This window comes from Hyperolius riggenbachi, chromosome 6 (genome assembly GCF_040937935.1).
Source record: "Hyperolius riggenbachi isolate aHypRig1 chromosome 6, aHypRig1.pri, whole genome shotgun sequence".
Lineage (NCBI taxonomy): Eukaryota > Metazoa > Chordata > Amphibia > Anura > Hyperoliidae > Hyperolius > Hyperolius riggenbachi.
The window spans coordinates 168,721,835-168,745,043 of record NC_090651.1 but is presented as its reverse complement, the minus strand read 5'-3'; the positions used below and the strand labels follow the sequence as shown (position 1 = coordinate 168,745,043).

Below are 23,209 nucleotides of genomic sequence, written 5' to 3'. Positions count from 1 at the left end.
CTGCTAATTGGCCGGCGGGTTTCCGAGAAGGGTGGGAGGAGCCTATTGCCGGCGGCGATCGCGTCATTGATGACGCGATCGCCGCACAGCCACCGCTGATGCCGCCCCCGCCGATGGGCGTATTGCGGTCGTTTGGGCCCGGTCTTTGCCGCCGCCCATCGGCTGGGGGTGGTCCTCAAGTAGTTAAAACCCTCTCACGTTCCTGCAAATCTATATTATGATGCTTGCTCAGGCACCCTCATGGGTCACCCTTCTCTATTCCTTGTGTTCAGATTGGGTATGGGGACACTAGTCAGTCCCCTCAATTTGGACCTAAAGATTAGCAGTTCCATGTTTTGATCTGTACTACTGTTTAATTTGTTTTCTGAGGAATTCTTTGTACTGAATAACTTTGGATATATATGCATTACCGTAGTATACTTTTACAACTTTGCTCTATTTGCTTGATCTTTAATTGCATCTATGCTGTTTTGTTACGATTTTCTCCAATAAAAGTCTTTGAAACTAAAATATTTTTGTAGCGTCAAAGTGAAAAAACACTTTTTTTCAAAATTTTGCTTAGATCTTAAGAATTTTTCTTTGTAATGTGTGGGATTAAATATTTAACACTAGAAAAATGCCCTATCCATCCTAAAAAAAAAATAAAAAACAAAAAAAAAAAAACGACAATATCAAGATTGTCTAGGTCGGAAACAGCTGAACCTTAAGCTTTGAAAGTGTAACACTCACAAAGGCAAAAAATATGCTTTAGTACTGAGAGCTGCTTTCATATTTCACAGATGGTAGCAAAGTGGTTAATAAATCATATGCAGTTATTCTTGTCCTCAAAGCGCGTGTCTTAACAAAAGCAACAGCAACAGGAAGCTCTCTTCTGCTTATAGTACACTCCTTCCCGCTCGTAGTGACAGGCTGTACCGAGCAATAGGTACAAAAGTTTTTAATTCACCGTGCAATGAATCTCTATGCGAGAGTTTATATCCGAGTGGTTCGTTTGTGATCCGCTTTTCTAAGCGGTGCTTGAGCCATTTTTGAGGCAATTTGCCTAAATGGAAGGTATAAAAAAAACGCAAAACGCTCACAAAATCACTTTGGCAAGCGATTGCGTGAGCAGTTTTTTTTTTTACAATACACTATGGTTTCCGGATTTATTCCCGAATCAAAAAACGGAAGCGCTCTGCAAAAGCGCTTACAAAAACACCCACAAAAATGACCGAACGCGCAGAAAATCGCCGGAAAATGCATAAAAAAAACAATGCAATGTGAACAAGGCCTTAGAGTATGGTATGACCCCACTGGCTGCATGCTTGTAGGTGTGTGACTCAAGAACTAAAGGCAAAAGCTCAGCACGGCAGGCAGACAAATGGCATTGTTTATAAGGGAATGAAGATGACAGCCTCCGTATTGCTCTTACTTCAGGTTCCTGATAAGTCTAGATTCACAAAACTTTAGTTATGGGAGCAGTGGCATAACTACAAAGCATGAAAAGCCCCCAGGAAAACTTTGATGTGACCCACCAAAATGTTTACACCTCTTCTCTTGGCTCCCCTTTTTGACCTTCAAAACATAATTTCCCCTCTTGTAAGTGTAAACACAAAAACACCTATTTTGGAGGACTGAGCCCTGTATTGGTAAGAGGGAAGGTTAGCAGTTAGGGGCTACTACAGTCTGGGGCTTAGCGACAGGTATATATGCTGGGTTTAAATGCTGGCGAGTTAACAGTTAGGGCCCATTCACACTAGAACGTTTTGCCGCAATTTCGGCAAAACGCTCAAACGCTAGCGCTTTTTAAAAACGCTAGTGTAATAAAATCCTATGGGCCCGTTCTTGCTTGGGCTCTTTGCGCTAATCGCTGCAAATCGCAAATGCGTCGCCTGCGGAAAAATCACCACAGTGTTCAGTTATTTTTCCGTGTGAAATCGCAGAAAAATCACTCCTGCAAAACACGCAAGTGTGAATGGGCCCTTAGGCTACTTTCATACATTGACAATATAATCCCATTGCTAAGTGATGCAATTACAGTATATTGTAATAGTACATTTACATTGGCACGTTAGCAGTGTGGTGCAACGAGTCCGTTGGCAATAACGTGATGCATGCAGTGCAGTACCACATAACATGCATGTTAACAGCTGCAGTGAAGCATACATTCTAAGTACTATATGCATTGCAACGCATGCATAACATGCAATGGGACTTGCCCCTCCATTCTGTTGTGATCCTGCTTTTACAGGGAGCGCAATGCAACCCCCTCAGTGTTAAAGTAGACTTAGGGACACCAAGCCACACAAATTTAACAACAACATCAAAAAATTACGAAGAGAATGCAACATTGTATAGCAATTTATCAGATCTGAATGTGTACAATCCACAAGATTATTGAAATAACTATAGTCTGTGACATTACAAAATTACACATTAAAATATGAATACAAAAAAACAATGTTTTTTATCTATTTGGAAGCAAAATAATATTTTTGATTGCAATAGAGGTATGAGTAATAATAAAAGACAACTACCCATACATCATCTGCTATATTTATAGATTTTAATACAATCTGTACATGACCATCTGTATTTACTGTAAATATGTCTAAACGGTGAGTACTCAAATGATGATAAATATGTATATAAACAAATTGAAGCATTTGCACTGAGTTTGCAGAATATGAAAATCCTTGATGGGTGATGTAATCTCGTCTGAAGCTAGAAGCATGGTTTAACTCACTCTTTCCATCCAGCAAAAATTGTTATTTTGCTTCTTGTGCTCTTCTTGTCTGCTTTTCTTTGGCCTAAACAGAAAAATAAGAAAAATCAGTGCATGTCAAATTAACATTTTAGGACTTTTTGCCATGTATTTTAGGACACAGTTTGCAAAGGTACTTCAGGGCTGGAGACCATTGAAGAACATGCATGATCCTGCAAAACTGGCTTGGTTACCAGAAATGCTCTCACTGCAAATGCATGTATAATACGGCTAATTCACTGATACTGGTCCGATAGGACCCCGGGTAAAAGGGGGAGAATGTGGAGAGGAATGGACAATGGACAGAGGTATGTGAATCCAGCATGAACATACTTCAGTACTTATCTTTGGTAGCTTTGCCTCAGGACAGGTGCATTTTAAATTCCAGTGTAATTACCCCTGCTACTGGTACACTCTAATGCTTGGATCAATGTACACACAAGGCATCAAAACGTCTTACTCCCTTGTCAGTGCAGATGACCTGCCAGAGCTCACTGATCTTTCACTGAGCAGCTCTGAAGGCTGCCAAGTAATGCTACTTAGAAGGAAGTCTTATATTTAGTTTGATATTCATTTGAGGAGTGCAAAAATTAACGTGAAGGGGATGATGCTTTTTAAGTTGGAAGTTTCCTGGGTGTCATATGCATCCCGCAAGACCTAAAACAAGCGAGTAGAGAAACATTTTCAGAATTCAGTGATGTCATGGCAAGAGAATGATTGCCAGGAAGATTGGGTCTGCCTAGCTTCCCCTTCTCTTGCTTTCTTAGATGCAGTATACATGAAAAAAAAATGAAAAAAAAAAACAGCTCAGAATTGTTATAGGAAAAATCCAAAGCATCATCACAGAATATTCAAGCATCAATTTTTTATTTACATCTGATTTTCCCTATTTTTTTGTTGGCATTTTAACAGATAATATACAATTACACAAATTCTAACATTTCATATTTTAGAAAGTGTGTTAGAATTTACTTGTTTAGAAATAATAAAGTTCTTCCCTATCATCATGAGGGATAAAGAAAGTACAATACCTCTATCAACAACAAAAAAAATAATCTTTCTACAACAGTGTTAATCATTGAAAGAATTCTGCATTAACTTGTGGTTTCATGCAAACATGGTGATGCACACATCACAGAGCCTGAGCATCAGTGTGATACGCAGGGACATCAGACAGTGCACAGACAACTCTGTCTGATGGGCACACTTATGTGATGTACAGAAGTGTGTTCTGATAATACACTGCAGCAAGCAATTTTGTGTGCAACGCAGCGCTGCCCCATTCAGACTAGTTGAATAGGGCCAGCGCAGCAGCGGAGGGCAAATACAGGTGCTATGCTTTTCCGTAAAATACACGATCACCTGCATTACAGACCAACCCAACAGTTTGCTTAGGCCCTTAAAGGACAACTATAGCAAGAGGGCTATGGAGGCTGTCATATTTATTTATTTTTTCCTTTTATGCAATACCAGTTGCATGGCTATCCTGCTGATTATCTGCCTCTTATACTTTTAACTATAGACCCTGAACAAGCATACAGCAGATTAGGGTTGAAAGGGTATAAAATATGACGGTATGATAACCGTCTCAAAAAATATAAAATATCACACGGTATGACAGTATTACACAATCATTGCCTTGTCTTTCGGGGGGCCGCGCTCAGCGACGGGGGACAACGGAGTAGCGAGGGAAGCCTCAATAGGATCCTGAGGCTTCCATCTCTTAAAGTAAGCATCTGATTTTGTACCCGAGCTTTGGCTCGGGTACACTTTAAAGTTAAAATATGTTACGGCCAGAACCCGAAAACGTATAACCTTATTACGGCCAGAACCCGAAAAGTTTATAAGTAAAAGCACAATGTGACTGCAGATTCCAGATTTGCAAAGCAGTGGCATTTCAGCTGCAGTCAGTTTTGAAAATGTATAGGTGGCTGTAAATTGAAAAGGAAAGAAGTTTTAACACTGCAAATCTACAATTTTCATTAATAGTGGAGTTTCACTTTAATGTCTAAGATGTTCTACCTTACGTTTGAAAAAAGGTGGGATAGCTTAAACGTAGTAGAGACCAAAGTTTTACCACTTCCTCTTCTAATGAGGTGTTAGTAAAATACGGCATGTTTTCCTTGGTTATATAAATTCCTGCCTGGCTATTCTAGGTTTTGCATCTTTCCACACAAATTTATGGAAAGCAGCATGTCATTTTCTGACATTAGACAGCTTACGGATTAGTGGCTATGTCTGAAATGGTTACAAAGCTCACCACGTTTAGTAGATGGGACCTGTCGTCAATAATAAAGGCGAGTTTTACCAATTATGTGATTGCTGCACTATTTTTGAATGACAGATAAGTTACTTTTGTGCATACAAACTGTAAAATGTAAATATAAGCAAAGATTTTCAAATCATGTAAACCCTATATTCAGTTGGAATAATATGAAGACAACATTATCATTATTATTTTTTATTTATATAGCGCCAACCAGTGACGTAGCTACGGAGTTGGGGGCCCCGATGCAAGTTTTACAATGGGGCCCCCCTCAAGCACTCTATACGGCGCACCAAAACCTGCCAATGGCAACTACAGTGTCAGAGGTGCAAGAAGGGAATGGGGAACAGTTTGTTAATTACCACTACTCAAAGTACCTATAGAAGTGATTATTATGAGCACAGGACCAATAAAGAGCTAATGCTGTAAATGAGGGAGGGCCCTCCGGGGCCCCTCTGGCCCAAGGGCCCCGATGCAGTGGCTACCTTTGCAACCCCTATTGCTACGCCCCTGGCGCCAACATCTTCCATAGCGCTGTACATAGTACAAAACAAATAATGGGAAACAAATATACGCAGCTATAGATAACCAGGCTGCATTCAGGACATGTTTAAGCATCTTCTGTGTGTGGGATCTCAACACCCCTTTTGGTTTTCCCATAAGATAGATCCAGGGGTCTAAACGGATAAGTTTCAAAATCACCTGATGGATTAAATGATTGTACTGATTCCTAGAAAATCTGGACATGTGGGCAAAACCAGAAAATAGGTTCAGTAGTGCCTTCCTCACCATACATCATTTTATAAATGTTTTCCTTAGTTTGTGTACAGATGTGTACAGTACTCGCAAGCATTCATCCAAATATCCTCCCAATCTGTTAAGTCTAATGACTCATTCAATTTGGTTTCCTATTCCAGCATATATTTATGTTTAACAAAGGAAGTTAGGCCTGGTATCGACCAGACCAATTATAGTCTCCAGATCAGACCTGGTTCTCTATCCGGCTCTATCAATATGGTTTTGCATGCAGCATGGATAGGAAGCGTTGCAATGCCCAGTTCTAAAAGTGTGTAAGACCTGACCTGCAGGTATTCATAACATTTTTGATGAGGGATCGAGAATTTCGCTTGTAGCTGTGAGAACGTTAACATTTTAGTCAGTAACGTGTCATATAAATCTGTCAAGAGACTTGGTCCAGGCAACTAGTAGGCTGCTATACGTAGTCAAGGAATTTTGAGGAAAAGCTGGGTTACCTCGTAGGCGAATTAACTGTCATGGAGGCTGGGATAGGGTATACACAGTATATGGCGGGCTCTATGCCAAATACACCATGTAAATATAATTGCATTGAGGCTCGTCTTATATATAAGCTCCCCTTTTGATAAACCGCACACGCACCCGCTTAACGCCACAAATGGGCTGGCGTTCAGTGGTTAAAATGGAAGCTATCCTGCAATGTCTGCAGATCTTTTGGAGGCATATTATAGGTAAAGGCTTCCGTTTTGTCTGGGTTGATCTTGAACCCTGAGAAGAATTCAAAGACTTGTATCAGCTTAAAAGACCACTATAGCAAAAATAATACAATTTAAAATACATGTAAACACATACAAATTAGAAGTGCGTTTTTTCCAGAGTAATAGGAGCTGTAAATTGCCTGTCTCCTATGTTACTGTCACTACTGGTAGTAGAAATCAGACAGAACCGACATGTTTCGACTAGCTCATTTTCCTCATGGGGGATTCTCAGGGTTTTGTTAAGTTTCAAAAGCACTTAGTGAATGGCAGTTGCTCTGTCCAACTTCCAAAAAAATTAGCAACAGGGAGTCTGGCCAGAATCATTGTATAAATCCTTTTCAGAGAATGTCTTTATAAAGAATAAAAGTCTTGCTGAGAATCCCCATGAAAATATGGACTAGTTCAAAACGTGTTGGTTCTGTCAAATTTCTACTACCTACTGTAAGTGACAACAATATAGGAGTAAAGTAATTTATGGCTCATTTTACTCTGGAGGAAACATACAGTTGTGTTCAAAATTATTCAACCCCCACTGAAATTGAGTGTTTTGGCCAGTTTGACATTGATTTTGATCATTTCAGTCATCTTGCTTACAATTAAATCAAAGAGGCACTTGTAAGTCAGACAAATCTAACATAACATTTATAATGAAATAACCACAAATGTCTTTTCTGTGCTCACATCATCATCAGTTTTATTCAATCCCCAAGTGACATTCATTCTTAGTACTTAGTACAACATCCTTTTTCAGTTATAACAGCTTTTAAACGTGAAGTATAGCTTGACTCAAGTGTCTTTCAGCGAAAAATTTTGAACACAACTGTACTTCTTATTTGTATATGTTAGCATGTATTTTAACTTTTACAATTTTTTGCGATAGTGGTCTTTTAAAGAAGTTGGGAAGAGTATAGGGGAGGACATACTGTAGTCAGGAGCACATCATCGGCAAAGAGGGATAGTTTATACTCCCTCTTACATAAGCTTACTCTTGATGTCCTTCGCTTCCATAATAGCAATAGTTAGGTGCCCAATGCACAGAGCAAACAACAGGGGTGAAAGAGGACACCCCTGCCAAGTGCCATCAGAAAGATCCAATCTGGAAGATTCAGTTAAGGGAACACAGACCTTAGCCTGTAGATTATTGTAGAGTCCCCTGATGGCAGAGAGACTGAGACCAGAGAAACCAAAGCGCTGGAGCACCTCTATAAGGTACGGCCAGGAGATCCTGTCAAAGGCCTCCTAAAACACCATAGAGAAAAAGAGGCAGAAATGCTGGCACTGCAGCAGCCATCTTCCATATAGGGAGAAGGGGAGGGGGCGGCAGAACAGTTACAGACTTAGGTATGGATGCTGTGCGTCTTCAGTGTGCAAGAGCCTCTTCACCCCCTGCACCCACCGCACCTATCCACAGTCATCTTCGGTATGTTTGGCAATTTTTAATGCATGTATATGTACTGTATTATGTAATGGAGCTTTGAATAAAGTGAATGACAGCAGTGCCGGCACTCTCCTCCTCCTCTCCGAATATAAAGGCCTTCTCTGCATCCAACCTCATGAGCAGAGAAGGTCTTTCCATCGCTCCCACCCAGTCTATAATATCAATAGCCCGATGTGTATTATCTCCAACTCTCTGAGTGGAATGCCAGGGAAAAATATATCAAACACTTGCAAAAAAAATGCAAGAGATAACTCGTTTTTATGGGCTAAAATAACATGCACAGATATAAATACAACACAGTAATGACAATACGAGTAGTGATGAGCAAAAATGCAAAAATTCTTTTCGCAGAAAAAAGCACTAATTTCTTTTCAACAGGCGAATTTTCAATCGAATATTTTCACGTTAATTTTAGCCTAATGTCCGTTATTTTCGCGTTAAATTCGTAGTTCATCGCGTACATATTTCCGCGTAGTTGTAGTACCGCTATGCGAAGCTTCGCCCACTATGCGTAGTTGACGTATGTATTGCGAAGTCAACTACGCGTGCGGTAACTGCGTCTATACGTATCATTGCGCATGCGCAGAATTATTGCCCTTCTATACGTATACAATTCCGCATTAGAAGGTGGAATGTAAGCATGTATTATTTCACCCATGCGCATATTTAGCGGATTATTGTGGAAATTTTTCCGCATAGGGGCAGAAGCGTCCACATACAGCAAAGTTTCTGTAATTTTCGCTGCTGGTCGAAAACGCAAATATTTCTGAAGATTTTCGCAAAAATTCGCCGAATTCGAAAATGGGATTTTTGATGCGAAAATGACTTGGGTGAAAATTCGCAAGCAACACTGAAGAAGAGAGAAAGGGAAACATACACATATCCTGATACGCATGTATAAATATAAATGGAGATTTTATCTCCTAGACGTTATATTTAAGATCACTGTCCAGCTGTTGCATAAGCTGTTGCATAAAATTGTATGCAAACAATTGTATACAACGTCTATATGGCGTGCAATAGCATGCAAATCTTTGAGCTATGCATAGATGTGGGATCTGCCACAGAGGTATATTGCCCCCAAGGGGCTCAACTAAGATTTTAATCTAGCATGTTTTCTCTAATGTCAGAAACTTTAGGGATGGCAGATGTAGAATGCAGCTGTAGATGAGCTAAGCCCGAGATGGCTGTGGTACTCTGATAACGACTCCACTAGTGCTCGGTGCATCAATAAATGTACATCAGCAGCCTCTGTGGCAGATCCCACATCTATGCATAGCTCAAAAATTTGCATGCTATTACACACCATACAGACGTTGCATACAATTGTTTGCAAACAATTTTATGCAACAGCTGGACAGTGAATCTCAAATATAACATCTAGGAGATAAAATCTCCCTTTATATTTATACAATGGTATACAATGGTATCAGGCTATGTGTATGTTTCCCTTTCTCTCGTATTGTCATTACTGTGTTGTATTTATATCTACGTGTTATCGTACAATAAGCTGCACACTTAAGCTCTCAATTCACATTGATTGCATGTGCAGTCTTATACCCCCACGGACTGCACAATTGTGCTATATATTGAGACGCCGCGCTGTAGACCGACAAAAATGTTGTGTCTACTGGATGCGGCAATTATGCAAAAAATGTTGTGGCATACAGTGCAACCTGGCAACCAGGGGGTGGAATCTGGAATAACACCACCCCTGTGAGTGAGCCGTACATGTAGAAAGTAGAGCGGGGACGCGGACGATGCTACGCTCGTTGTCATGCCAACCGCAGAAAATAGGATGTGACATAGCGATGGGAAAGCCGGGACGTGGCCCACGCTATGCCGGGCGGTTACTACGCCAACTACCGCAAACAGGATGTGACGTCAGGGGTCCAGGCGGAAGCGATACGCCGATGGGACCGACGTCTAAACCGAAAGAGGTAAAACATAATGCGGGGCTGAGCAATGACCGTGAGATAGTAGAGGGTTAAAGCAGCTAACCCCGAGTAAGGTATGCATAATTGGAAATCAATTAACAAACACGCCTCCTCGCTGGATACCACCCTCCTCCCTCCAGTATATACTGTAATCCTACACTGAACAGGGCAACACAGCTCTGACTTGGGCTATTTCTTGGGTGGACATGCTGTGATTGGTGGGGGTGTGTACATTGTATATTTACTGTATATATTTATAGCACTTTTTGAAAAAGCCGTTGGGTGAAACATGTCAAAGTTCCATATTGCAGCACTGTGTATATAGCACCAACACTTTGTATGTCCTAATGCTATTTGCATGTGGTAACAGGTGTAAACCAGACATGGTGTGACCCTGCCACTCGCAATTCTACCAGCAGATGCGAGAACAGAGTCGACATTTTCACCTGAACCGTTGTCTTGACTATTGAGGGTGTCCTATAGACCCTACTGTGGGATAGCTACACCAGTGCCCTCTGTAAGAACATGGTCACTGGGGGATAAGCAAGGACCTCCACAGTATGTATAGGGTCTCCAAGCATTGACAGGACACCACCTGGGGTGTGTCATATTCATAGACTCCCCCCCCATGCGCGTTATCTCTTGTATTTTTTGCCAATAGGGTTTGTCCCTCTGGACTAAGTGTTTGGTGTATTATCTCCCACCTGATGTTTCATAATGATCCACAGATTCAAATAACGTAGTCATATCCAGAATCAGGGGTGTTCCTACCATTGGGCACCAATGGGCGTGGTGCACCGGGTGACTGAGGGGTGTCACAAAAGGCTCCCACAGAGTCCATGAGCAGGAAGGGAAGCAGCGCAAGAAGGAGGGGCAGTGGGAACAGCGGCAGGGAGGGGCCGCCTCCCTCACCTGGGTCCCCTCTTTCGGCACTCTCCCCCTCCAGATATGTGGCCCGCAGGCAGAGAATAACTCACCTGACTTCTGCATCCCAAGCGCTGGAGCACAATGTCATTGTCGCCACAGGTCTCCGCCTTCAATGCCGCCCACTGTGCTTCCTCATTAGCGGAAGCACAGTGAGCAATGTCGAAGGTGGAGACCTGTGGCGAAGGTGACGCTGCGTTCCAGCGCTTAGAACGTAGAAGACAGTCGAGTTGTTCTCCGCCTGCATATTCGGGGGGGGGGGGAATTAGTGCAGAAGGAGGGGGGAGGGGTTTGGCCTCCCTCCCCGACGCTTTCCCTGCTGTCCCTCCTCCTTGCGCTGCTTCCCACTCCTGGGGCAACTATACTAGCTACACTGGGGGCAACTATGCTAGCTACACTGGGGGCAACTATATTACGGGCAACTATACTATCTATACTGGGGGCAACTATACTATCTATACTGGGGAGAACTATAGTAGCTACCTATGCTCGGTGCAACTTCATTACATATACTGGGACAACTATGCTACCTATACTGGGGGCACCAATACGTGGCATTACCTGCTGTGGTGCATTTAGTATGCCACTCTCACTCCTTTCCTTTTTTGGAGGGGGTTCGTCTTATAATACCCAGCTCCAGGTGTCAAATGCCCTAGGTATGCCAATGCCCAGAGCCCACCAGGAATCTTTTGATCGCAGCGGACCTCCTGACCTACGGTGGGCTGGAGAAAGCCAGGTAAGTTCCAATTTTGTTTTTATTTACTCCTCAGAGTCCCTTTAATGACTTTCTTAATGGACAAATTATTCCACCCACTATGAAATCTTAAAACAGCATTATGATACATAAAGAGGGCAAAGACCTGCCGGATGTTCGTAGCGATCGCCCTATCTCATTAATTGATTCAGATCATGAAATATATACAAAGATTTTAGCTAATAGACTAAACCCCATACTACCTACAATTATAAATGGAGATCAAGTAACAGTACCAATAACATTTCTATAGCGCTTTTCTCCCATAGGTCTCAAAGCGCTTAGGCTCTCTCAGATTCAGTAATTGGTAATAGGATGACGTATTAACACAACAAAAATTATATACAAATGCCAAACTGAACAGGTGGGTTTTCAGTCTAGATTTAAACACATCCAGAGATAGAGATATCCTGACTTCCTGAGGTAAGGAGTCCCATAATGTAGGAGCAGGATGACAGAAGGCTCTGCGATCAAAAGTTTCCTGGTGGGCTCTGGGCATTGGCATACCTAGGGCATATGACACCCGGGGCTGGTTATTATAAGACGACCCCCCCAAAGGAAAGGAGTGAGTGCGGCATACTAAATGCACCACAGCAGGTAATGCCAGGTATTGGTGCCCCCAGTATAGGTAGCATAGTTGTCCCAGTATATGTAATGAAGTTGCACCCAGCATTGGTAGCTATTATAGTTGTCCCCAGTATAGGTATTATAGTTGTCCCCAGTATAGGTAGTACAGTTGCCCCCAGTATAGGTAGTACAGTTGCCCCCAGTATAGGTAGTATAGTTGCCCCCAGTATAGATAGTATAGTTGCCCATAATATAGTTGCCCCCAGTGTAGCTAGTATAGTAACTTACCTGGGGCTTTCTCCAGCCCATCGTAGGTCGGGAGGTCCCCCGGCGTCCTCCTGGCTCCTCTCCCTTTTCCTCCGCGGAAATCACGACCGGCGACACCGGGGCCGAGTGTCGGTCTGACACTTCCTGAACGGCCACGCTAGTCGTCATCACACCGGCCGCTTCGTGTCATCACGGCGGCCGACGTGACAGTACTGCGCATGCGCGGTTTACAGTTAGAAGACCGCGCATGCGCAGTACTGTCACACCGGCCGGCGTGATGACGACGAGCGCGGCCGTTCAGGAAGTGTCAGCCCGACACTCGGCCCCGGTGTCGCCGGTCGTGATTTCTGTGGAGGGACCTGAAGATGAGCCAGGAGGACGCCGGGGGACCTCCCGACCTACGGTGGGTTGGAGAAAGCCCCAGGTAGGTTCCGATTTTGTTTTTATTTACTCCTCGGAGTTCCTTTAAACATTTTCACCATATAGGGAAATGAGAATTTTTTATAGTAAGCATATGAAAAACAGTCAGGCCCTGGGGCCTTTCTAGAGAGCAAAGCCTTAAAGTGAACCTAAACTGAGAGGGATATGGATGTTTCCTTTAAAACAATTGATCTCTTCCGCTGCAGTAGTGGCTGAATCACACACCTGAAGGATGCAGCTAATCCAGTCTGACTCCAGTCAGAGCACCTGATCTGCATGCTTGTTCAGGGGCTGTGGCTAAAAGTATTAGAGATACAGGATCAGCAGGAGAGTCAGGCAACTAGTATTATTTTAAAAGGAAAATCCATCTCCTCAGTTTAGGTTCCTTTTAATGACCGCTCAGATCTCACTCTCCAAAACAGGTGTGTTTTGCTCTTCCAGCTGTTCTTCCATAAGTGTGGGGATTCCAAACCCACCTAAAAATCCTTTCATCTTAGAACTGATCTCATCTACTTGGCCTGCAGGAGGGATGTTATATAATTTGGTATAGTAAGCTTTGAAAGCCTTCGCTATATGGGCCTGGCCTGCAGATGTAACTCCCTTTTTATCGGTTACTGCGTGCATCGCCCTCTATTTCTTAAAGAGACTCCGTAACAGAAATTGCATCCTGTTTTTTATCATCCTACAAGTTCCAAAAGCTATTATAATGTGTTCTGGCTTACTGCAGCACGTTCTACTATCACCATCTCTGTAATAAATCAACTTATCTCTCTCTTGTCAGACTTGTCAGCCTGTGTCTGGAAGGCTGCCAAGTTCTTCAGTGTTGTGGTTCTGCTATGAACTCCCCCTTCCAGGCCCCTCTATGCACACTGCCTGTGTATTATTTAGATTAGGACAGCTTCTCTCTTTTCTTTTACAAGCTGGATAAATCCTCCTCTGAGCTGGCTGGGCTTTCACATATTGAGGAATTACATACAGGCAGAGCTGTCTGCACTCTGCAGGAAGAAACAGCCTGACACTTCAGTGGATGATAGCTGCAGAGGGAAAGAAACACACAAATGATCTCTTGAGATTCAAAAGGAAGGCTGTATACAGCCTGCTTGTGTATGAATGTATTTTCTATGTGAGGACATACTGTACATCAACCTACTTCCTGTTTTGGTGGCCATTTTGTTTGTTTATAAACAAACTTTTTAAAACTGTTTTTAACCACTTTTAATGCGGCGAGGAGCGGCGAAATTGTGACAGAGGGTAATAGGAGATGTCCCCTAACGCACTGGTATGTTTACTTTTGTGCGATTTTAACAATACAGATTCTCTTTAAAGTCCCTCTGTTTTATAGCTAGTATAGTGTGGCGTTTATTACCTCTATATAAGAACAATTGTTTCATCCGAGCCATGGCTTTCTCACCTGTAGTAACTTGAAGATCATGTACCTTTGCCATAGCTGGTTGCCATGATCTATAGTTAACCTTTGAGGGGAAATGTTTGCATCTTCCTTCCGCATTCCTTAATGTTTGTATCCTCCATTCAAGGATGGCTGAATCGTTTCTCTTTTTCTGGACTGCCTCCATAATCAAAGCACCCCTGATAACTACCTTATGAGCCTCCCATAGCACAGATGGGCTGTGAACAGACTCCTTGTTGATCATGAAGTACTCCCCTCTTTTATTATATTGTTTATCACCTCATCTTTTAAGAGAGATTCATTAAACTGCCAATGGATAGGGCTGCAATAAACAAAAGACGTCCATGACATATAAAGTCAAAAATCAACCCAGCTCCGTATATATGAATAATAACAATAATAATCTTTATTTAAGGAATATGCAATAAAAACCAATTAAAAGCAAACACAGTCGCTGGGTAACCCAGAGTGCGGGGTAATCTATCATATGACTGTAACGATCGGTGTCAGCACACAGAGAATCTGATTATTGGTGATCTGCAGCATCACCAAGAATACAGATATATACCTGATTATTGATGATGTGCAGAATCACCAATAATACCGATCTAGTACTAACCTCTGGACACCTGTATATATCGTGAGTGTTTGGTGCAACAGTAATAACTGAGTAAACCACCTGATGAGCAGGTGGTCCTTGGCAGTATGGGAAATACTGCTCTTTAGAGAAGCACAAGAACCCTCCAGCAGCCTGAGACCTTCCAAGGGGTGGAGTCTCAGGCTGAAGGTAGGAAGGGCCAGTGAGTGAGTGACATCTGAAGGTGGCTGTCACAAGCTGATCTGGAGACTATCTCCTAAAGGGGAGAGATCGCTCTCGAGGTCGGGCAAGCCAGGTCGGCAACACACGGACAGATAAGGTACAAAGACAGAAGGCTGATTCGGTATCCAAGGCAGGCAGGGCTGGCAACGGATAATCAGATGTGCGTGGTACCGAATCAGAGAGCGGAGGGATAGTCAGGAAAGCAATAGGTCATAACAGATATCAAACAATGCCTAGTCTTGGGTGTTAGGTCAGTGGTCTCTACACCCTGGAACTAGTCTGAAGTAACACAGAATGATAACACAAGTTCCCTAATCTTGGGTGTGAGGTCCGTGGTCTCTACACCCTGGAACTAGTCTGAAGTATAACAGAATAATAACACAAGTAATCTGGCTCAGTGTGAATTCCCAGGTCCTCCTGGTTCAAACACACTGTTGGATCTGACTAAGGTCTGAGTGCTTCCACGTAGTGTTCGCAACGGCAGACCACTTGTGACTGACCAGCAGCAACTATATATAGAGCAGCGCCCTCTGGCACCACCCTTAAGTGATGGACCAATGGTTACTAGCTCTGAGGTCAGCTGACCAGCCTGGTCAGCCGATCCCCCTCCCCCCCTGGCCGCCATAAAAGTTCTGCCTCTCAACACGCGCGCGTATTCCTGAATCTGTGTGAACTAACAGACCCAGCCACACCAGACGCATGCTGCTGCGTGCAAACCGCCGCACTGGACGCAGAACCAGCCGCCTTGCTATCAGTACATAAGGCGGCTTTTCCGCGTTCTCTCACAACGACACACCAAATGTAAAATACACAGTCAACCCTCGGGGAATAAAGGGGGATTCCTTGACAATACACAATGCCAAAAAATATATACATAGGCTGTAATACAAACCAGAGTGGCGTTGCAATAAATCACTCAAAACATATCTTATCCATACACCAATGTGCACATATCAGCATATGCAAAATAACCACTCACCTCGGGGATGGGAATGTCCGCACAATGAGGCCCAGCTCTGCGCCTATCTGACGCGTATCGGACCTTTGTCGGAGATAGTACGAATAGTGAACGAGATTCCTTAAGAAGCCGGGGAATTATTACTCTACTTTTTTTGTTGCCAATGGAAAGGGCTTCTAATTTTAGTGCTACAATCTATTTCTGTTGTAATTGGTGCGTGATCGGACCACAGGATTTTGACCTGGGTTACTTTGCGTATAAGAAGTTTGATGTGAGAAAATAATCAAGTCTGCTAAAGATACTATGAGGATTGGAATAGAAACTATATTGACAGGGTGGTTCAGCCTCCATAAAACAACCAGGTGCTGTCCCTTACCCATTTCTGAAATTCCTGGGAAAGAAAGCCAATCCTGCCCAGAGATGTTTGGTGCCCTATCTACACGGAGCGATCCGGTGGCTCGATTAGCCGCCGGATCGACTCTTCCGCGTACCTGCCTGCTCGTCCGCGTCACATTCGATACCCGCTCGATTCCCCGCTATTGTCCGCTTGCGGTGTATCGGAAGCGGCGAGATCGGACCTGTTGGATATTATCAATCGAGCCGCATCAGCGGCTCAATTGATAAGATACATCGGCACGTGTAGACTTAGCTTTAGGAGGGACTGTGGATCTGTCTAAAACAGTGGAAAAAACAAGATTAAAATCACTGCCCAGAAGCCAGCAGTCAGCCTGGAGTTTCCTTTGTAAAATATTCAGAAACTGTAGCTGATTAGTATTGGGCACACAGTGGAATGCGAAAGTTTGGGCAACCTCGTTGTTCGTTATGATTTTCCTGTATTAGTCGTTGGTTGTTACGATAAAACATGTCAGTTAAATATATCATATAGGAGACACACATAGTGATACTTGAGAAGTGAAATGAAGTTTATTGGATTTACAGAAAGTGCGCAATAATTGTTTAAATAAAATTAGGCAGGTGCATAAATTTGGGCACGGTTGTCATTTTATTGATTCCAAAACCTTTAGAACTAATTATTGGAACTCAAATTGGCTTGGTAAGCTCAGTGACCCCTGACCTACATACACAGGTGAATCAAATTATGAGAAAAAGTATTTAAGGGGGTCAATTGTAAGTTTTCCTCCCCTTTTAATTTTCTCTGAAGAGTAGAAACATGGGGGTCTCAAAACAACTCTCAAATGACCTGAAGACAAAGGTTGTTCACTATCATGGTTTAGTGGAAGGATACAGAAAGCTGTTTCAGAGATTTCAGGTGTCTGTCACAGTTAGGAACATATTAAGGAAATGGAAGACCACAGGCTCAGTTCAAGTTAAGGCTCAAAGTGGAAGACCAAGAAAAATCTCGGATAAACAGAAGCGACGAATGGTGAGAACAGTCTGAGTCAACCCAAAGACCAGCACCAAAGACCTACAACATCATCTTGCTGTAGCTGGAGTCCACTGTGCATCGCTCAACCATTCGGCGCACTTTACACAAGGAGATGCTGTATGTGAGAGTGATGCAGAGAAAGCCTTTTCTCCGCCCACAGCACAAACAGAGCTGTGTGAGGTATGCTAAAGCACATTAGGACAAGCCAGCTTCATTTTGGAATAAGGTGCTGTGGACTGATAAAACTAAAAACTGAGTTATTTGGGCATAACAAGGGGTGTTATGCATGGAGGAAAAACACAGCATTCCAAGAAAAACACCTGCTACCTACAGTAAAATATGGTGGTAGTTCCATCATGCTTTCGGGCTGTGTGACCAGTGCAGGGACTGGGAATCTTGTCAAAGTTGAGGGACGCATGGATTCCACTCAGAATCAGCAGATTCTGGAGACCAATGTCCAGGAATCAGTGACAAAGCTGAAGCTGCAAAAGGGCTGGATCTTTCAACAAGACAATGACCCTAAACACTGCTCAAAATCCACTAAGGCATTAATGCAGAGGAACAAGTACAACGTTCTGGAATGGCCATCTCAGTCCCCAGACCTGATTTTAAGTGAAAATCTGTGGTGTAAGTTAAAGTGAGCTGTCCATGCTCGGAAGCTATTAAACCTGAATGAACTAGAGATGTTTTTGTAAAGAGGAATGGTCCAAAATACCTTCAAGCAGAATCCAGACTCATTTGAACCTACAAGAAGAGTTTTAGAGGCTGTAATTTCTGCAAAAGGAGGATCTACTAAATATTGATTTCATTTCTCTTTTGTGGTGCCCAAATTTATGCACCTGGCTTATTTTGTTTAAACAATTATTGCACACTTTCTGCAAATCAATTTCACTTCTCAGATATCACTGTGTGTCTCTCCTATATGATATATTTAACTGACATTTTTTATGATAACAACCAACGATTTATACAGGAAAATCACGATGATTAACAAGGTTGCCCAAACTTTTGCATCCCACTGTATATTGCCCAAAACTATCTCAGTTTGAGCTAACGTCCCCTGAAAAAAAAAAAATGTAAAAAAATATGTAATATCCCTTAGGGTTGGTACAGGAGTGGGTGAAAGTGAATGGGACATATTCCCTCATTGGGATAGTTACTCTTCCCCCCCCCCCCCCCCGCGCTTACTAGGGCCAGAAGCACAATTCACAACAGGGAAATACTTAGCTTAGGATAATGAAAACATTTAAAAAAATGAATAAATATCAACCCGCAACCTCTGTTTCTTTAAAAAGCAATTGTCGCTTAAGGGGAGAGTATAAGCCTTTGATGTTTAGAGATAGTACCTTTACTATCGTAGACGCCTAAGGAGCAGGGAGGCCATCTGGATCTTGTACTTAGAAATGGGAGAGGCCTTGAGGATAAGGGTCGATATGCACTCATAAAACATAAAAGCTATTTCTGCACACAATGCCGCCTTCAGAAATGCTTGGGCCCCTCACACACCATCAGGCCTGGGCCCTTCGCCTACCCTCCCGCCTTTTGTAAATAGAAAAAAACCCACATTTATATTTCACAGACTACATTTATAAGACCCCTGCTCCATCCCTACTGGGGTCGTAAGTCCTGAATTCATCCTAATGGTCGGCTCTGAATAATAAGGCTGTATAGTAGGTGATTCATAAGTATACAATATCCAGGCAGATCTAGAATTAGGTAATAACCTTCCCATAGTGAACTTCCATGTATTCTGTTCCTAAATACACAATACCTGTGGCATCAGAGCAAGCCAGACACACAGGGCAGCACACCAGGGGTTACCAGACACACAGGGCAGCACACCAGGGGTTACCAGACACACAGGGCAGCACACCAGGAGTTACCAGACACACAGGGGTTACCAGACACACAGGGCAGCACACCAGGGGTTGCCTGACACACAGGGCAGCACACCAGGGGTTACCAGACACACAGGGCAGCACACCAGGTGTTTCCAGACACACAAGGCAGCACACCAGGGGTTACCAGACACAGGGCAGCACACCAGGGGTTACCAGACACACAGGGCAGCACACCAGGGGTTACCAGACACACAGGGCAGCACACCAGGGGATACCAGACACACAGGGCAGCACACCAGGGGATACCAGACACACAGGGCAGCACACCAGGGGATACCAGACACACAGGGCAGCACAGCAAGGGTTACCAGACACACAGGGCAGCACACCAGGAGTTGCCAGACACACAGGGCAGCACACCAGGAGTTGCCAGACACACAGGGCAGCACACCAGGAGTTGCCAGACACACAGGGCAGCACACCAGGAGTTGCCAGACACACAGGGCAGCACACCAGGAGTTGCCAGACACACAGGGCAGCACACCAAGAGTTGCCAGACACACAGGGCAGCACACCAGGAGTTGCCAGACACACAGGGCAGCACACCAGGAGTTGCCAGACACACAGGGCAGCACACCAAGAGTTGCCAGACACACAGGGCAGCACACCAGGAGTTGCCAGACACACAGGGCAGCACACCAGGAGTTGCCAGACACACAGGGCAGCACACCAAGAGTTGCCAGACACACAGGGCAGCACACCAAGAGTTGCCAGACACACAGGGCAGCACACCAGGAGTTGCCAGACACACAGGGCAGCACACCAGGGGTTGCCAGACACACAGGGCAGCACACCAGGGGTTGCCAGACACACAGGGCAGCACACCAGGGGTTACCAGACACACAGGGCAGCACACCAGGGGATACCAGACACACAGGGCAGCACACCAGGGGATACCAGACACACAGGGCAGCACACCAGAGGTTGTCAGACACACAGGGCAGCACACCAGGAGTTGCCAGACACACAGGGCAGCACACCAGGGGTTGTCAGACACACAGGGCAGCACACCAGGAGTTGCCAGACACACAGGGCAGCACACCAGGAGTTGTCAGACACACAGGGCAGCACACCAGGAGTTGCCAGACACACAGGGCAGCACACCAGGAGTTGTCAGACACACAGGGCAGCACACCAGGAGTTGCCAGACACACAGGGCAGCACACCAGGAGTTGCCAGACACACAGGGCAGCACACCAGGGGTTGCCAGACACACAGGGCAGCACACCAAGGGTTGCCAGACACAAAGGGCAGCACACCAGGAGTATCCAGACACACAGGGCAGCACACCAGGAGTTGTCAGACACACAGGGCAGCACACCAGGAGTTGCCAGACACACAGGGCAGCACACCAGGGGTTACCAGACACACAGGGCAGCACACCAGGGGATACCAGACACACAGGGCAGCACACCAGGGGATACCAGACACACAGGGGAGCACACCAGAGGTTGTCAGACACACAGGGCAGCACACCAGGAGTTGCCAGACACACAGGGCAGCACACCAGGGGTTGTCAGACACACAGGGCAGCACACCAGGAGTTGCCAGACACACAGGGCAGCACACCAGGAGTTGTCAGACACACAGGGCAGCACACCAGGAGTTGCCAGACACACAGGGCAGCACACCAGGAGTTGTCAGACACACAGGGCAGCACACCAGGAGTTGCCAGACACACAGGGCAGCACACCAGGAGTTGCCAGACACACAGGGCAGCACACCAGGGGTTGCCAGACACACAGGGCAGCACACCAGGGGTTGCCAGACACACAGGGCAGCACACCAGGGGTTGCCAGACACACAGGGCAGCACACCTGGGGTTGCCAGACACACAGAGCAGCACACCTGGGGTTGCCAGACACACAGGGCAGCACACCAGGGGTTGCCAGACACACAGGGCAGCACACCAGGGGTTGCCAGACACACAGGGCAGCACACCAGGGGTTGCCAGACACACAGGGCAGCACACCAGGGGTTGCCAGACACACAGGGCAGCACACCAGGGGTTGCCAGACACACAGGGCAGCACACCAGGGGTTGCCAGACACACAGGGCAGCACACCAGGGGTTGCCAGACACACAGGGCAGCACACCAGGGGTTGCCAGACACACAGGGCAGCACACCAGGGGTTGCCAGACACACAGGGCAGCACACCAGGGGTTGCCAGACACACAGGGCAGCACACCAGGGGTTGCCAGACACACAGGGCAGCACACCAGGGGTTGCCAGACACACAGGGCAGCACACCAGGGGATACCAGACACACAGGGCAGCACAGCAAGGGTTACCAGACACACAGGGCAGCACACCAGGGGTTGCCAGACACACAGGGCAGCACACCAGGGGTTGCCAGACACACAGGGCAGCACACCAGGGGTTGCCAGACACACAGGGCAGCACACCAGGGGTTGCCAGACACACAGGGCAGCACACCAGGGGTTGCCAGACACACAGGGCAGCACACCAGGGGTTGCCAGACACACAGGGCAGCACACCAGGGGTTGCCAGACACACAGGGCAGCACACCAGGGGTTGCCAGACACACAGGGCAGCACACCAGGGGTTGCCAGACACACAGGGCAGCACACCAGGGGTTGCCAGACACACAGGGCAGCACACCAGGGGTTGCCAGACACACAGGGCAGCACACCAGGGGTTGCCAGACACACAGGGCAGCACACCAGGGGTTGCCAGACACACAGGGCAGCACACCAGGGGTTGCCAGACACACAGGGCAGTACACCAGGGGTTGCCAGACACACAGGGCAGCACACCAAGGGTTGCCAGACACAAAGGGCAGCACACCAGGAGTATCCAGGCACACGGTGCAGCACACCAGGTTTTACCAGACACACAGGGCAGCACACCAGGGGTTACCAGACACACAGGGCAGCACACCAGGGATTACCAGTTGTCCACTCCTGCACAGCACGGGTTACCAGGCACACAGGGAAGGAGCATCTCCACTCCTTCCCAGCACAGCAGGGGTTACCAGGCACACAGGGCAGGAGTGTGTCCACTCCTTCCCAGCACAGCAAGGGTTACCAGGCACACAGGGCAGGAGTGTGTCCACTCCTTCCCAGCACAGCAAGGGTTACCAGGCACACAGACCAGGAGTGTGTCCACTCCTTCCCAGTACAGCAAGGGTTACCAGGCGCCATCTTCACAACACAGCTTGGACTCACCAAGCCTTGCAGCCTATTCATCACTATAATGATGACAGCATCAGCGCTCTGCATATACCCGGGACAACATGATCTACACTTCAATGTTGAAGGACCCCGATTTCCTCTGCAGGGCCAGGCTGAGTTTTTTAAACCATACTCAGAATAAGCAGAGCAGTGATGCTTCTTATAGTGTGGATGAGCCAGCGTGTTAAGTGGGGGCCCCCGGGCCCCTCACTGAAGTGATAGCTGTCCCCCCCTGAAGGCGGCCCTGTCTGCACACATCAAATGACAAAACAGAAAAAAAAGATAAAGCATAATGCGACCATGTGAAACCAATTTAACACCATGCTTTGTATGGAGCCTGTTTCTGCTACGCCTTCCTGGTCCTCTGAAGGAGGAACAACCAGGGAGCTGAGCAGAACGTGAGGTAGCATGGCTAACGATCCAAGTGTGATCCGGGTGAGTCAAGGAACCCAGATATAAAACTGATGGAGGAGAAGGCAGCTCCCTTCCCACTGATCTCATATTTGGGAAATCACAATCCGTCTCCCTCTATAAGATTCCGAGGCACAAGGATTGGGGAAGAGAACAGGGAGTCTGCGGCCCATGATCTATGCCTGCAAGACTTTTGGACAGTCCAGTCCAGTGCTAACCGTTGCCTCAGACGCGAATCCTGGTCAAGGCCTGGATCAAGAGCTTTTCTAGGTGGGCCCCGATGGGCAGCAGGCACCTCA

General features: G+C 45.7%; 1 protein-coding gene across 2 annotated transcripts in view; it reads right to left on the bottom strand.

Annotated features, from left to right (window-relative positions):
- Positions 1 to 2,325: 2,325 nt before the first annotated feature.
- Positions 2,326 to 23,209, bottom strand: part of UCHL5 (ubiquitin C-terminal hydrolase L5) — a 147,692-nt gene continuing 126,808 nt past the window's right edge. For both annotated transcript variants that reach the window (XM_068242671.1, XM_068242672.1), the window contains one exon: positions 2,326 to 2,789. In XM_068242671.1, coding sequence (XP_068098772.1) covers positions 2,748 to 2,789 — 42 coding nt within the window. In that variant the 3' untranslated portion in view covers positions 2,326 to 2,747. The remainder of the gene's footprint in view (positions 2,790 to 23,209) is intronic.